At 29.4% G+C, this 18,408-nt stretch overlaps 1 protein-coding gene across 1 annotated transcript in view; it reads right to left on the minus strand.

The window, feature by feature from the left end:
- Positions 1-1,948: 1,948 nt before the first annotated feature.
- Positions 1,949-18,408, minus strand: part of LOC136971008 (ATP-binding cassette sub-family C member 4-like) — a gene marked incomplete at its 5' end in the record, with an annotated part of 70,114 nt that continues 53,654 nt past the window's right edge. Inside the window, 9 exons of the mRNA XM_067265490.1 lie at positions 1,949-2,206; positions 2,272-2,377; positions 5,083-5,255; positions 5,364-5,453; positions 7,679-7,834; positions 7,912-8,109; positions 16,503-16,603; positions 16,674-16,907; positions 17,363-17,513. Of these exons, the coding sequence (XP_067121591.1) occupies positions 2,030-2,206; positions 2,272-2,377; positions 5,083-5,255; positions 5,364-5,453; positions 7,679-7,834; positions 7,912-8,109; positions 16,503-16,603; positions 16,674-16,907; positions 17,363-17,513 (1,386 nt within the window). The remainder of the gene's footprint in view (positions 2,207-2,271; positions 2,378-5,082; positions 5,256-5,363; positions 5,454-7,678; positions 7,835-7,911; positions 8,110-16,502; positions 16,604-16,673; positions 16,908-17,362; positions 17,514-18,408) is intronic.

The following is an 18,408-nucleotide window of genomic DNA, read 5'->3' on the forward strand; positions in this document are numbered from 1 at the left end:
CATATTTATTAATGTCTCTAATCGTTAAATGACAATAATTGAACATTATATACGACTTGAGCGACGTGTTGAACATTAGTTGAAGTGGTGGTTTACCAGAACGTGGTACGTATTCGAGAAGTTCTCTGCTTGGCTTTATCATATTGTACCACTCGAAAATTCTTCTAGTTCATAAAATAACGTCAGAAAAAGCTTTTTGCCACATTTTTTAAACATCCAAATTTAATGCATTACAATCTACATTTTAAGATTTATTATATAGAAAAGAAGAGTTAATTTGCAAACAAAAACGGAAGACTATGTACTGTACGTATTGCTGGTAGACGTCTTGTAAGTCGTACTAAACGATATAAAAACGATAGCAGCGCCTTCTTTGTCAAGCGCAGTTTCAATGAACCAAACCGGATCTTTTTGATCACAGTCATATGTTATTATATGACATGTTTAAATCTGTCGCAACTATACAAAAAGTACTTTTAGATAATTTTATGATTGCTGTGAAGAAAAACAGAGGCCTTGTAGTTTTAACTGAATAAAAACCTTATCATCTTATCGCTACTAATTAATATAAATTAATTCTCTTCCCTTATTAATTTCTGATATAATACTTGTATGGTCTCTTATCCCTGTGTAAAACGGGTCTACCGGAGCAGTATGTTGTCACCTTGACTACTCGGTCATTTAGCCTCTGTGGAGCCAGTATAAAATCAGTGCAAAACAAACACATGGCACGAAAAGTTATGTTAATTTAATTTAAAAATTTTCGCTTAAAAGAGTTAGATAGGTGACTGGCACAACTCTGTTGTCAGCAGGAAAAGTATGAAGTACAGGGGCAAGAGACTACTAATTTGATGTGGAGAGCATATATTTTAAATTAAATATATAAAAAATGTGATTAAGGCTTATTGATTTTTATTAATATTCCCGTTGTTTATGAGTCTTAAATGAGGAAACTGACGTATTTTACATACAATTGTAACATGCAAAATAGGCATCCACTCATCTATTCGTGTTGATTGTAATGAAACAGTGATGGTAAATAATTAAACAGGCAGCCTTACATAAATAAATAAATTTCAACGTTATGTTTTATGGTTAACTCTAAGTGATTAGAGAGTTTATTTGACTGATTTTATTTAATATCATTTGACAATTTTATTTTATTCGAAGGGGGGCAAAACTGTTGACTGATAAGAGGCAAAAGCCCGAAACGTGTAAAATCAGTTACCGTATCAACTAAATAAAGGCAGAGTCAAAAGCCAAGTGTTTGAGTTGATAACACGATCTTGTGTTTAACAATTAGAATAAGCAATCAAGCACAACACGGTTTCTCTACGACCGACTGAATTTTATTTTATACGAGTATAAACATTACAATTTAAATATTCGGTTTTATATGGAACACCTGTATTATTCTGTAAACTGTTGTTCCACCAAACAGTAGTTATTTTTAAGTTCATATCAAATCATGAAATTTCATGTTGCCTCACGCGAAAATAAAAAAAATTATCAATTATCTACCTGTTCACGAAATGAGAGCGATAGAATTCTAGTTACAGAAGTAAAGACAATAGAAATTCTAATATATACAATATTTTATTTATCGTGATTACAATAAAATTTGTTTTTACTGGAATACACATTTACTTCTAAAAATACATTTTTTAATTAAGGTCTTAATGATGAAATTTTTTAACAAATTTTCTTTAAAATATGGCAATAACGCAATTTTCTATTCTTAAAATCTTTGAAATTCAGTGATTTATTCGGAAAATAAATCATCTAATAATAGTTTGCTTTTAACACCAATTTGTTATAAATATTAAATCTACTTATTGCATTTGACTAATATTTCACGTAGATAAATTTAACAGTACAACAAATGCTATCAAATGTATAGATTTTAAAAATTCCATCTGTACCACGTCACAGATGGAAATGTCACATGTTTCTGAGTACAGGATATTAAATAAATAATATAACACGAATTCAACAATAAGTACACATAAATCAAAGAACATCCACTGTTTTACAATTTTGTTCTTTCGGTAAATTCTTTAAAATAATATTTATTTTTAGCAATTTTGTATAGCTCGTTCATCGAAGTTACTCCTGTGTTCTTTACCAAATTATAGAATGTTCCATTTACGTTTGTCAGTAGTGCATATGGTGTGTCAAATTCTTGTAATTTTCCTGTATCTAGAACCTAAAGAGTTAAAATATGTAATTAAAATACATATTAGCTTTACATTATAAGCAATAAAATCTTACCAGAACTTTATCCGAATCAATAATTGTATGTAATCTATGGGCTATTGTCAACACTGTACAAGATTTGAATTTTTCTCGAATTATTTTTTGTATGCAGGAATCAGTGCTAGATATTAGATAAATAAAAAATGTGTTACAATTTTAAATATTACTATAAGCATAAAATACAAAACAAACAAATAAAATGAAAAAAATTACTTCAAAATATCACTATCAGGAATTTCTTATGCAAATGGAAAGCACGTATCATACGCATAATGCGTACTTGCTATAAGAAATTTCTTTGTATAACCTTACACACAAAGTACAAAGTCGGTTAAACTGATTTGAACTAATGAAATGTAATACATTTGTGATTAGCACAAAAATTTCTTCTTAGGAGGACTTTCGATGGAAAACTGATTTGTAATTGGGTGTTAGATACATGAAGAATAGAAAGTAAAATTTTAATATTGGTGTAATGCACAAACCTTTAACCAACTACTACCGTTCATTGGTTTCAACCACTTGGCTACTGATAAGAACATAGACAATATTGTGATTGCCCACAAACTAGCAAGAGAATATCACAACTCGAACAGAAAAACCAAGATATATAACACTATTCTCATTCTCTCAAGCCATCTGAAAAGGATTGTACTGTACGCGATTGTGATATAGCTCTGGTGTAGAACTGTACATGAATACAGAGACTTCTGTTGTTAGACGTAGTGTTTTCTACATTGGCAGATATACTAACATTATATTACACGGATAAGTGCGGATTTAGTTGGATTCACGTATTCCATTTGCTGTCAGATCACGACAGAAAGGAATCTACTTCTGATTAAAACAAAAATAAAGAATCTTCTCAACACAGATACATTTATCATTTTTTATTCCAGCACGATGATCGTCATCGGGCAGATATATGCATCGCGATCATGCAGTAAAGTTTAAGAAAATATCGCAACGATAGTTTAACTTCATTGAGACACAACTCATTAAAAGGTGGGCGTCACGAAGCACGCAACTTTCTATTGACTTAATATAGAGAGAAATTTTGACACTACTTTATATAAAATTTTAAAATTCGTCTTTGGTCTGCTGTGTCATTGTATTACGCCTATTATTATGCAAAATTTTATTGATTTTTGAACCTGAGTCATTGCCAAGATAATATTTTGCATGGGGTTCGCAGCACTTTAATAATTGTATCGAGGGTTAGATGCCGCAGTTGGTTACACATAGCTGCTAAATCACCCCGCAGTTTCGAATATTAAATCTGTACAAACAACTATCATGTCAAGCTCCAGAATCTCCGTTTGTGAGTCTGGACAAAATAACATTAGATACGTTTGAAACGTGTTATCAGTAACAACGGGTTGGTTAAAACTTAAACCGAAATGGTCAGAAATTTTATATATTTATGTGAGGAAATTCAAATTTTAATACGATAAATTTTCCAAATTATTGAATTACTTATAAAATTCGACTACGAACTCAAGATTGAGTTTTAAAGTAAACACTTGGCTTTATTTCCATCTCCATTTAGTTGATCTTCTGAATGGAGTTTGCCGTTTCTATAATTGAAAATTTTCTATGTGGTTTTTGAAACCGTGTTTAATGAATTTGTTGGACTACGAACTCAGTCTTGAGTTCGTAGTCCAAAAAATTCATTAAACACGGTTTCAAAGACAACATACTTATAAAATTATTAATTTTGTACGTAAAATTGTACCGAATATTTCACATAAAGAAATTGTAAGATTAGATGGTGTCTATAGACTCAACAGAGATGATAAAAGTCATAAATATAAATACAATGACGACAAGTAAATTTTTGTACTTGTTTTCAGAAAAAAAACATAGCCATTCAAACTTTACGAAATTCCAATACATTGTCAGCGACTGCCGTAATCGGTAACACTGCCACACGGTAAGCAGTTTCGAGTCTCGGTCCGAGCTTTGGTAATCGCCATTCAATTTAAATAATTGTTTCTTTTTTCCTTTCACACAGTTATATGGAGGATATGATCATATTCCTCTTTTCCAAGTAGCTTAAGATTTTATGGTGTGAATGCCGAATTAGGCCTATATACAAAAAACAAAGACATCAGAGTTCCCTTGTATACCATTGTATATACATTTAAAAGTTTATCTTTACATAGCAAAATACTAATGTAATATACATGAATCGCTTATTTACATTTATGTTCAATATCACAGAAAAAAACGATTATAAATTCGAAAACAATTTTTCAGTTTGGTGCTCTTTACCAAAAGACACCAAGAGTGTCTTTTTCATGCTCATCGTGAGTTCGTGCAGACCCACAATGAGGACGACGAAATGGTGAGAAACTGAGTCTAACATATTTTGTTCCCAATATACTGCTCATAAAATATTGCTGGTGGTTGTTCAGTTCGATTTAAAACTTTTAGATTGCAGTTTTAATCACTTAGTAGATTAGTCCCTCTAATATGGACTTAAGATCGATCTAATCATCCTGAGTATCTTATCTGTACCAAATTTATCTGTCTTTGCCTAATTTATTGCAAATTTCAATAAAAAATACCGCACTATTACATCGTTGAAAAATATTAATGTTTAACGTGATAAAGTATTATGATTTATAACTTAATATAGAAACTATTTCGAGTACAGTTAATGACTCGAAACTGACAGTTAATTAAATAATATTCAATCAATAAGTTACAAATTGAAACACAAAGCGATTAGCACATATGTAATTATTTTGAAATAAGATGTAATTTTCTGTGTATCACAAATCATTGAAAATAATTTACATTTCAAAGTCTGTCTATTCTTACCTTTTATCAATATTGGATGTAGCTTCGTCCATGACAAGAATTTTATTCTGACGAAGAATGGCCCTGGCAAGGCAAATTAACTGTCTTTCCCCAACGCTGAAATTTCGTCCTCCTTCTGATAAATGTGTATCCAATCCTCCAGGTAATTTACTAATAACTTCTTTTAATTGCACCTATAATTGAAAAGTTTTTTAATATATAAACGATAATAAATTTTAATAATTGGAAAGAGTTAATGAGATAAAACAGTTAGCAAATTGAAATAATTAATTATTTCTAACCTCTTCAATGGCTTGCCACAGATTTTCTTCCAAATATTCATTGAAAGGATCGATGTTTCTCCGAAGAGAACCGGTAAATAACATCGGATCCTGAAAAAAATACGTGTAGTGTATTATTCTCTTCTGTTTTACAAATCGTATTTATATAAAATAAAATCGATATTGTTTTACATTCTCGTGTATACACTGTCTACTTAAACCTTGATTATTAATCGGACATACAGTATTATACTGATGAAGTTTCTAACTAGCGAAGAAAGGCGATCTTATTCAAAAGTCAAAACAAAATATATATATATATATATTTTTTTTTACTTGTTCAAGTGAAAATAAAGATATTTTGTCAAGAAGTTAGTCGATTTATATGATTTTCGTATTAAATTTACTATTCTTTCTGTAATGCAATGTGCAGCTTTTGGAACAGAACTGTGCCAAGTTATGGAGAAAAGATGATTGTTTAATGTTTTTTCCCAGCCTCCAGTACGTCATGTGCAATCCGAATTTTGCAGAAAGTGCTGTTAATTTTGTATCAGCGCACGCCGTCGTTTGCTTTCGACTTGTTATGCACGCTCTTTAATCGCTCTAATATTCATCGTGTTTAGCGATCTACAATTTCAAACAACATTAGATTCATTAAATATTTGCAAGCCAGATTATTAATCTGAGAATTTCGAATTTTCGGCTATTATTTATAAAGAGTAATAAACTAACGGATTTCTCACTGTAATTGATAAAATTCTCACGACACAGCTAAAAGTCGATCACGGATTAATTACTTTTCGTTAGTAGTAATGGATTTTTATAAATGTTTAAATGTAAAAGTACATTTTTTAATTAAATATAACTTTATCGAGATTACTATTTACAATTTTGAATTTTCAATGAAAATTTTCATAAAAATTTCATATCTGTAAAGCAGTTTTTTAAACCATTTGATGCAGAGTATAACAGATATTCAAACACGTATATAATATGTTATACAAAAGAAAAATTTTTTCAAATATTCTTTTCTAAATATCTAAATTTTAATTTTTATTATGCAAAATTTAATTAAAATCCTTTTCTTGTGAAGCACATCACTGTTTATATTTTGTACATGTTCTAGAAATGATCACTTTAATTTGCATTCTCTAATTTTCTTAAGATTCCAACAAAACTTTCTCATACAGTTCTTTTCACGATTTAACACTAAATTATAATCATATTTATTAAACCCTGAAAAATAATTTAAGAAAATGTAACTTCGAATTAAAAAAAAGTTTCTTAATGATACGAAAATGCATAAGTGCATTTGCTGCAAAATGCAAAGTTTTATATTTCAACAATATTGGGCTGCAATTTTTTTCGATTACAGCCTAATATTGATGAAATATTATTACGGTAACATCAGTATATAGTGATTTTATCTTGCAAAAAGTTTTACGTTTGGCTTACAATAAGGTATGTTTTTTTTAACAAAACATATGTGGTATAAATTCTAAAAACTACATATCATTTATCACTCAGCTAATTACCGGGTTCTAAATAACTAATATAAGTGAGTGGCAGTGGTAATATGAAGATAAGATTTGGGAATATGGTGACAGGTGATATAGATTTTCAGAAAACTATTCTGTTTTATTTGCACACTCTCAGTCACGGGCTAGCCTAATCAGCATTTGCATTGGCATATAAATACATTTAAATAATGAAAATTCATTTGCATATCATTGATCCCAAAGCTCATTATTTAAAATGAAAAACGACAAAAGAAATCGGCCAACAGGTTATGTCCAATTACAATAATCCTATTGTCGTTGTATTAACAATGACGTAAAAAAAATTCTGCATTTTCCGATTTCTAATCTGATTCAATTGGAAACAGTAAACTCTTAAATGTTCTCGTAATAGAACGAAGGCCTGCGTAATGTCTTGAACTCTCAACCTTCTCCGAAAATTAGCAGTGTCAATATATAAAATTCCCCTTCATATCAAACGATTCTTAGACTAATTATTTATTGTTCTTTGTTATATCGACATGCATTTTTTAATAATTACTAGACTATTGTAAATCATTCCCCCTATGTGGCATTTTTATAGAGTCAATTATGGTTGCTGCTAAGCCCATAATGGGAAGGGGCAACCCTGTCATATGTGGAATGGACCATCCCGTGAAAAAGTTGTTGTATTTGTTCAGATTCTCTCACGGTATTCTATTTTATCATGTTTAAAAAAATTACATTTTTTATAGATAAAGAAAATGACATGTATTAAAGTAAATGAATATGAAAATTGTAGAATAAGAAATTATATTTAATAAATTAATTGTTACATACTTGAGGAATGATGGATATTTTGCTACGTAGATCCCGAAGCCCGATATCTTTAATGTCAACTCCATCGATGGTTATTGTTCCTGTCGGCTCTGTCATCCGAAATAACGAAGCGATTATAGAACTCTTTCCTGCCCCTGTTCTGCCGACAATTCCTATCTGTAACTCATAAACAATACAAATCATTTCAGACAGTAATTATTAGCAACAATCTTTAGAATTTGTAGATACTTTACCTTCTCTCCCGAGTAAATACGAAATGTTAAGTTCTTTAAGACAGTATTTTTATCCTTAGAATATTGTAAAGAAACATTATCAAAATGAATTTCTCCCTTTTGTGGCCAATCTGAGGGTGGCTGTTTATCGAGAGAACTTTCGTATGATGCTTCTGATTTCAGTTTGGTATAATTCAGTACACGTTTAACAGAGTTCATCTGAAAAATCGACTTTGTATAAAGTTACAGAGTACACGAAACATATTAAAGTAAATATATATATATTATGCAAAGTTATATTAAACGTACAGAAGTACATTTGTACAAAGTTCAAATAGAGAAAATAACTCTATTTTCAATTTAGAAAATATTGTTATCTTTATGTGAGAATGCCGAATGACGATTTATTTTTGGTTGTCGTTTTATTGTATTTAACCATTAAACACTTGTAATTTAGAATTTTACGGATAATGTGTATAAATACCAATTAATTTATAAATTTTTAACAGTAGGAGTCTTTACTGTTTTTTCGTTAAATTACCTTAAATATTAACAATTTTCTTCACATTATTATATAAAACGGCTTATGCCTTAATGTTATATGTTTTAATGTTATATAAGTTATCTGTTATGTAATGTGTAAGGTTATAATCAATTATTCTTTTACATTCCACTTTAGCTAATATATTATTAGTATTTACAACCCTACATTTCTCAAATTAAATGTTTCAACGAAATTTTAAAACTAATTATAAAATAACTGCTTAGTAAAGATCTTATGTTGTTAGTTTGGAAGAATTCGACTTTGATACTTTTGAAAGATAATACTTGAAAAGCGTAAGAAATATTTTCATTGTTCAACTGCTCGTTTCACATATTTTTATCGTATAAGATCTTCATTTATATTTTTAGAACATAATGGTTATAGTTTTGAACCAAAGAATGAATAAAAAATTAAAAACAAATTTTCAAACTCTTTTGTAACTTAATTATGCAATTACTGAAATTGACGAAAAGGATGTGCACAAATTTCAAACACATAAGAAGAATTTTAGAGCAGTAGAAACTAATGAAACGAAGCCTGAAAATTTTAGCGTATTTTGAAAAATTGTAGCAGCTAAAACAGAATATATAGAGTTAGATATGACTGAAAGTTGTTCAATTTGATAAGTTATAACGATGCAGCTGCACATATGATCGTCATCTGTTAGAGAATAAAAAAATTCCTCCAGTTTCATTGTCTTTGTGTTATTGCGCTGTTATGAATGCGTAAATTACGCGCTCATCTTTAGTGTGTATCAAAGACCAAAAACGCTCATCGAGCGAAAAAACGGCCACAACGCGTAGTGGCTAATTCAAAACAACCAGAAATTCGTATCGTGTCTTTCATGATATTTGACCACGGCGCGTTTTGGTTAGGTTAGTTTAGGTTACTCGGACAGGATGAAATTGTTTCGAATGTTTTAGTTATGGTGCCTGGTGTTGATAGAGGACGTGCAGCTCCCAGAAGACAATCAAGAAGACAAGGGTCTTGTTGATTGTCTTCTGAGAGCTGCACGTCCTCTATCAACACCAGGCACCATAACTAAAACATTCCAAACAATTTTATGCCCGTAATGAATTTACAATTTCTGAGAGTAACTTTATTAACATTCAGGACGTACCCTCAACTTCAATAACACTTCGCTCAGCATCAATGTTAACATCTGGAAGTAAGAAAGGGTTTATAATTTCTCACTATAAAAAATACTTTGTCGATAAAAAGTGCAAACGTCGCTCAAATATCATAAAATGCAACTCGAAATATCAATGTAATAGTTTTTGTAAAAATAAATCACTCTGCAATATCCTTGATTCTCATAAAAAAAATTGATTAATTAATAAAAGTTCCTGACGAAATAATTATTTTTAGTAAATTTATTGTTTGAAAATGTTGACATCTCGAACACCGCAGCAGATTTCCGGGAATGATTAAATGTTGAAAAGTAACCAAGTTCTGTATGTGCTGAATAATTTTGTTACTTACTTATATAAAACGATTGAAGATAAATCATAATGATATAGAAAGTTTTATTTCCTTATCATCATCTCGTTATTAGATAACATTTAGAACTTGTGGTGACTTTTATCCATAATAAATCCGTTGCACAGGGATTTTTAACATTAGCAGCTGATTTTTATGTTATCGTGTGGAGTATATCAAGCACCTACTAGAACACGCAGTTTGACCTTTAGCACTTAAAGCAAAACAAAATAAAAATAAATGCATTATTTCTTCATACATTTTATTTTTTTTGAATTTTTTTAAAATATGAATGTCGAGGTGGAATCGAGTAAACATGATTCCCGCCCTTCCCTGTAGGTCTGGTAACGATTATCGTTACAAGAAGACGGTGGAGGGAGAGACTGTGGACGGGTAAACACCGTGTGGTCATCCGACCCGTAGCCGACGAGTGTGGAGAGCAGAGGTCGAGGCGGGATGAGGGGAGTTGACGCTCGGAATGTGGGAAAAAGAAGAGAGAGAGACAGGTGGTGTAACAGTTCGTCACGTTACGCTATTCGGACGGCAGTTCGCCGAGGTTACGCCACTCGGACGGAGTTCGCCCACGTTACGCTATTCGGACGGTTGGCGAGGAGAAGTCTCTACGATCGTTTCGGACCCGAGTGGACTTTTCAAGTGCCGAGAGATTCGCAAGGTGTCTTCCCGACAGACCTGAGCAGCGGTGTTTTCCGACCGGAATCACAGAACTTTATCTGATGTTATTGGCGCACCGGGTCGGTCGCCAATAGTGACGCATCGGACTTTTTCAACTTTATTATGAAAATCAAATTTCTATGTTGTTCAGCACTAAAAATTGTAAACGAAAATGTTTCAAGGCTAAAACCCGTATTTTAAAGTTAAAAACTATTGTGTATTGTATCACCTTCTATCGTTGTTGCATCAACTAACGTTCAGAACGAGTTATGGCTTTTCTTAATCACTACAACGCGTTGTGGTCGTTTTTTTTCGCTCAATGAGCCTAACATATACATTTCAAGAGAGGTGTTGTGTTTCTTTTTTCTCTTTGACTGTAAGTCAGAATGTTGTTTCATCTAATATAAAATAGCAGCAAAGAGTGGTTGTTTTGTAATGCACAAAATTTATGATAAAGACAAAGTTAAAAAAAACAATGAATTGAAATTGACTTTCAAATTTATCTTAACTTCAAAATTTCATCTTAACTGTGAGTATAACAGTTAAGGTAAAATTAATTATTATTGCCTTACTGTCCTTATTCTATTTATTATATATTTGTCAACATGGACATTAATCATTAAGAGGACAATTAACAGGAGTCTGTTTTCTCTGAAAAGATTTCCTCATCTATATATATAATCGAGACGAGTTGATAATAATAATCAGCACAGAGCCCAAACGGTAAGGAGTTGAAAGTTGAAATTTGGTACACAGTTAAAGTACGTCACGAGAACGCACACTAAAAAGGGATTTTTCGAAATTCCTGCCCACGAGGGAGAGGGCAGCATTAAGGCTTAACACTTCCATCAACAATGAATGTGTTACGTAACAATGCAATTGTTGAGAGAAAGCGACGTGCAAGACGCAGATGCAGTTCTTTTCGTTTTTGCGGGAAATCGAACATATTTTTAGACCCATCTAAAATTTTTCTAATTTAGTCTGGAAACAGGGAGATCCAATTTTTGGATTCTGTGAAAAAGGGTAAGGTACTGGGGTGACGGGTAAGGGGTAAGTTGACTGTAACGTAATAAAATTAATTTTCGCTAAAACGGTTAGGAGTTGAAAGATGAAATTTGGTACACAGGATACCAAATTTAAGTACCAAAGTGTTATGTAACGATGGAGAACAAGAGAAAGCGACGTGCAAGATTTACGGGCTCTGGAAAAAAAAAAAAGAAATATGTTAGAACATATTCAATTTTAAAATGTAAACAGATTAGTTCGGTTTTTCTCGATCTTTCTTCTTTAGAACAGTCGATGAAAATCGAACGTTATAATCAGAACACGTCGTGAAAATCGAACAATATTAGAACATTCGATTTTCAAATTCGACCTTTCTTTAGAAATACTTAGTTCGTTGATGAAATTACTCTTTTTATTTTGTGACTATAACGTAATAATCTTAATCTTTGCGGTCGTTACTTTTGCCCGAGCAACGCCGGGCCTACCTGCTAGTTTAACATATTAATAAAAATTCCAGCCCGTCATTGTGACGATATTACAATAAATAGTTGCGAGTTGTTTTTATAATTCTTTTGTTCTCTGTTTGTCTCACAACAAAATCTAACGCTATTTTTACATGACAAATAGAACTTATGCTAATTTAACTTGTAGATGGAATAACAGAGATTGAATTAGTCTTTAATCTAAAGAATAAACTTTTATTTTCACTTGTAAACAAGATTTTCCTGTATTTCTGACATTTTCTTCTTTCCTACAAATATGTATTAAATATATTTATAATATACAACAAATTTCTAATTACAAAATAATTTTTTTTTTAAATTATAAAAACTTAAACCATAATTACACACTTACTATACTTTAGACAAGTTATTTCTGACTTTTGCATAAGTTCTTTTTAAAGTCTTTTAAAGTAATTTAATACGTTCTGCAATCTACAAAATCATATTAATAATGTAGCGTAAGATATATATTAAAAATTACCTTTGAATTACGTAGAAATTTTCACAAATAGAAAAAGTTTATTAAAGTTTGCTGGAAACTGCATACAACAACAACCATGCCTTTAAATTGAATTAAAAATTAAAAATAATGAACTTAGATCAAACTTCTAATTTAGAAGGTAATTTTTGGTTTTTTTTAAATAAAACATAATACAAAATATTGTAAATATTTATAAGATTTTAAATAGCAAAGATGGTCGATACTCCGATTACTCAATCTAATTCTTATTTTAGTAATGAAAAGACTTGCTACCGAGAATGCCTTTTCCGATTTAATTGATGTGATTGTAATCGTGTTTAATGCATTTAAGATAAGACAATTATTATGTATTATCATTTGTATCCTGGAAGATTTCTAGTTCGTTTTCGAGAGTGTAGTAGTTCTTTTGTTCTCTAGTATTCTCGATTTGTCTACCTCGATAGCTTTAATAGAAACATTATAGCCCAATAATTCGGCAGTTCGTTTGTCTTTAATTATCAAGTTATGAATAAAAACTTTTAGAGTCCTGCCACAAATAAGCTACGTATTGGTTATTGACTATTTGTGTCGTGCCATAACGAGCGAAAATTTAAAAAAAAACTAGTAAGTAGGTTTAAAATTAATAAATGCAAATGTATTCTGACAGTTTATGAGTTAATTATACTTTCTATTTGCAAAATTTCCTCAACATTAACATAAAATACAGAAAAGTGAATTTTTAAAAAATTTTCGGTATTTCTCGGGATAAGAAAAATTTCAGGGGACATTTTCCGGGTTAAAAAAACAATCATGATCTTGGGATTCCGTTTAAGAAACCCTTTTACTAACATTTTTAAAGAGGGTTTTGATAAATGAAAATAAATTTTACAATTTTTTTTTTTTTACAAATATATCATGGTAAATTTAGAAAATTGGCAATTGTATTATAAAATATCAACGAAAAAATTTATTCCTGTTATATTTAATAAATTTACATGTTATGATTCCCATTTGATTTTTTAAAAAATACACGTTTTAAACTATTTTAAAAATTCGGATTATTCGTGTAAATTCAGAAAAATTTACATTTACTTTAGATTATTTTAAAAAAAAAAGAGAAGATATCAAAAATTTCTCAAATTAAAGAAATGAAAAATATTTTCGAAAAGCGGGTCAATTTGCCATTATTCTTAATTATGTTTATCTAGTGAAATATACGATAACAGTTAGACATCTTTCTTGTATATATTTTTTCGGAGCTATTCAAAGTTTGTGAAATAAGAAACATATATTGATATTTTTTCTGTCGTCGGATATATTTAAATATTATAAGAGCATTTCATCATATAAGAAAATCAATAATATTGACCATAAATGATTTTAAATTCTGAATTTGATCACCATTCTTTCAGTGTGATTTCAATATGCTTTTTTCTTTCATCTCTAGAAGCAAATTCTAAACTATCACATATTGTATAAATGACAAATAACCTTTACTGACTTCTTATTATAGAGACAATTATGAGAATATTTGTTCTGGGCAATTGCAATTCAAAAGATTTTTTATTTCAAAATTTTTGTAAAGTGTTACTTTGTATCATATGTATGTTTTTTCAAAGCATATTTGAAATTCGAAAATATATGAATTTTAATACAAATATTATATAAAAAATTATATCGAGAAAAATTTCTAATGATAGAATAGAAATGAAAATAAAGTTATCAGTAAATAAATATAAATTCTTGATATTTATACGTCATGAGTGAATCTACAGTAATACTTTTCAAATTTAAATACACATAACCTTATAATACTAAAGAGTAAAGGTTCAGTCTAGTTCTTGTATAAATGCTTAACGCCAGTATAATTGTCCTGTTGATGATTAATGTCCATGTTGACAAATATAATAATAAGGTGAAGTTAAGTTTACCTAAGATGAATTTAGAAAGAGTTTGCAAATAACACCGTTATCTGGTTATTAAATTATAACATTTCGTAAATGAGAATCAACATATAAAACTAAGGATATGACGAATATATGCGAATTTTTATGACAGAAAAGATAAATATTAGCAATGATTGTGTTAAAGCAGAAACAAAACCCATATGAATAGCCTAAGACAAATGAAAGCGTTTTGAGGGAAAAGTTTGGAATAATGTCCTGGAAGTAGATGAATGTTTTTAATCGCTTCATTTTTCATACGGAAAACGATTTCTTCCTTAACAAAAGACACATCTCATTGTCATTTCACCCACATCTTCTCAGAATGTGGGTCAAATATTTACAGTCATAAAACAATTAGCAGTATATTGACTTTCAGAGAAGACAGTGTTGCGGGTTCTATTATTTTCGCAAGAGAGAATGAATAAAGCTTAACTACCCTGACCGTAAAAGATCACATTTTCCTGTAGAATTTATTGATAAAATGAACTACATATCAATAAGATGAAATTGAAATAGATTATAATGAATGGAAATTCCATATGTCTGTTAGTATTTTGAAATGAAATTACATTAAAATAAATATATAAAACTCATTTTTTCAAAACACGAGTATTTTAAATTATTAGATAAACAAGAAAGTACACAAATACAAAAATGAAATCGTAATTTTTCATGCAATGTGACAATCTGGTCATGACAAGATAGGAGCTTGGCATCTGTAAGATAATTCTTTTAATGAAAAAACAGAGGCAGCAAAGGGTAGGAAAAAGTAATAAATCTTTACAAATTTTCAAATGAAAACAGCGAAAACGGTGTGTTAAATCTTTCTAATAAAATGAAACAAATTACTGAAAAAACAGAAGATTTCATGCAGAAGAAAATCAATTTTATTCAGCTTTACAATTCAAAAATAAAGATATACTGCCTGTAAGAGAAAATTTAAATAAGAAGTAGATGCTTCGGTTAAATAATGAAAGAATTTTACACTAAGCTGGCAAACTCCATCCTACTCTTATAAAACATTAAATGACTTAGTTATAAATTACAAATAGCCTGTATATGAAGTGAAATAATATCAAATATATTTAGCAAAAAAACTGAAATTATTTCAATACATACCGATAATAACGATTTTCCAAATATTTCCCAAATAGATTCAATGACGTTATAATAAAAAGCAAGAAATTAATTAAAATAAATGCTTACAAATTTGTCATAAAGAAGTCAAAATTGTGGGTGAAAGAAAACTGAAAAATATCACCGAGCTTAGTGATTAATATAGCTTTCATTTGTTAATTTTGTCAATCTCAAGTTGGTTTCAGTTTGAAAATATTTTTGATTTGTAATTGTATGAAAATTAACTGTTTGTAAAAAATGTTTGTTGAAACTTTAATACTTAATAGAAGTTGTCAATATAATTTTTGAGCATCAAACACAAGACCGTGTTATTTATTATTTAATAAATCTGGTGTTTGATGCTCAACATATAAGAAAACACGGTTTCAAGAATATTTAAAATATAATTTTTCCAATTTCATAACATAATTAAGCTTTTTTGTAAAATATTTAGTGTTAATTTCTTATCGAAAATTCACTGTTAGTGATCAAAAATAAAGATATTTTTTTGATTGTGAGTAAAGAATGTGTCCAAATAATACACAGTTCACTACTGAATATAAAAAGAAATTATTATTTTATAATTGTGTAATAGTATTTGAAACATGAAAAAATCAGAAAAATTACTTTATATATATATATTTTTTCATACAATGTATTGGATAGAATAGTTAGAGAATGTTGACTTTATTTTGATAAGAAGATAATCCCTTGCAAGTATTTACCCTGTTTGAAAATTTTGATATTTACCGATAAACGAATCTGGCTTGACGTAGTTATCAATTAGTAAATAAGTTTTGATATCACTTATAAGTAATTCAAATGTTATATTATGTTTATGTATATAAGCCTATATATTATATAATATATAAATGTTTATATAATACCTGAAATTGCAGTTCGGATGACATTCTAATACAAGCTGGAAAATAGAAATTAAACAATACTCCATAATTCATAACAAGTGCGATTTGACTGCCCGCATTATCTAAAGTTGTAGTTATAAATTCAATATTACTTTTATTATTGACTAGAGACAATTAAATATATTTACTCACCCGAGTCAATCGAAACACTGAACATAATAACAGTAATAACTATATTTATGAAACAGACTATGTGACTGTATATGAAAACCCATCGATTTAAACACACATAGGCGAACCACGTTGCAGTGTGCTTATCCTGATACTCATTAAATGCAGTTTTAAATTTACTTTGGGCTTTAAATGCTCTAATCGTTGTCAGTCCATAAAGAGATACACTGAGATGAGAAAATACTGGACTTCTCGCTGCAAGAAATTTTTGAGATATAAATCACTTATTTAAGCAAGACTTTCTTAAATATAATAACTACCCTTTGTTACTAATATTCATAAATTTTCCTGAAGAAAACAAATAACACAAGGAACACACCATTAAGTGACTATACAAGAAAATGCATTTCGTGCCTTCTTCTTCATTTTACAGATTTTTCCCACTAATCTGTATTCAATACATTTGTAAAAGATAAGTGTTCAATGTATAACTTTTTTTGATACCTTTGATTAGCAATCTGTTTTATTAAAACGGAAGCCATTGGTGTATATATAAAGAGTGTAAAATATATTAAATAATTTTCATACAATACTGTTACATAAGAGAGTATTTCTAGATATTTCTTTTCGGTGATAAATGTTTACTGTTGAAAAATTCTACTTGTTTTTAAGTACAATAAGCAATTGTAGAGTATATGCTATATACTTACATTTTCCTTCCATTTGTTTAATGCTTTTCACCACTCGCGTATAGATCGTCCACAAACTATAGAATAATATGGAAAGGACAGCTGTTAATATGAGTATATAAGGACAGAATATTGCTTGAAGTATACACATGCCAGCAAGTAGAAAGCCTCCCTAAAATATAAGAATAAATAAAAGCTTATTTATCATTTCTGTAAGCTACAAATTATATTATTTATTATTATTTATACATAAATTAATGTTACGTCGAAAAAAGTAACTATACTATTACTTTTAGCATTTGGATGCAACATTATCACGACAAAGTAATTGCATAATACATATAACCTTTTTGCATGATAAATCCTTAATTTATCAAACTATATGATTTATGAAATAAGAAATTTGGTATTATTGCATTTAACATTGTCACTAATTAGACAATATATTTAGGCATGCATCGATGGTAAATTCTATAGAATAAGTAGACAAGAGCAAAAGTTTTCAGGTTCTGCCAGTTTATTCAAATTTTTTGCAGATCAAATTATTTTGAGCTTGACTGTTAGAAGTGAAAAAATGAAATATTGAATATAATATATAGAATGAATGAATAATAATCTATGAAACTTATGCTGAACTTTCGTGTAATAACACCATTTCGTTAACATAACTTTGTACAAAAATAATATTTAAATAAGAAGAAATATTAAATATCAGCTGAGGGTGCTGCTTACTACGAAGAGGGTTTGTGAAATTTTGTGGGAGCTTTTCTTACCCCTCTTCGATTTGAAAATTATCCAATAAAGAAAGATATACAGAAAAAGTCAAAGTATCTGTTTACTCTAAAAAAAAAGAAAGTAATTAAATTCCATGAATAGTATTTTTAAATTCTAAAAACTTTAAATTAAAATCCAAGTAAAAAGCTACTCTTTAAAATTCGACTTCGAGTGAGTTAAGAAGACAAAAAAAGGACGAAAAGATGCTATACTTTCATAATTTTATTAATTTCATTTCCCAAATGCATTTCGCAAACGCCTCATCAGTGGGTAGTTGAGTTTTGGTAACCTCC

The sequence above is a fragment of the Centruroides vittatus genome, unplaced genomic scaffold, assembly GCF_030686945.1.
Source record: "Centruroides vittatus isolate TY-2023 unplaced genomic scaffold, ASM3068694v2 contig_225, whole genome shotgun sequence".
In the NCBI taxonomy this organism is placed as follows: domain Eukaryota; kingdom Metazoa; phylum Arthropoda; class Arachnida; order Scorpiones; family Buthidae; genus Centruroides; species Centruroides vittatus.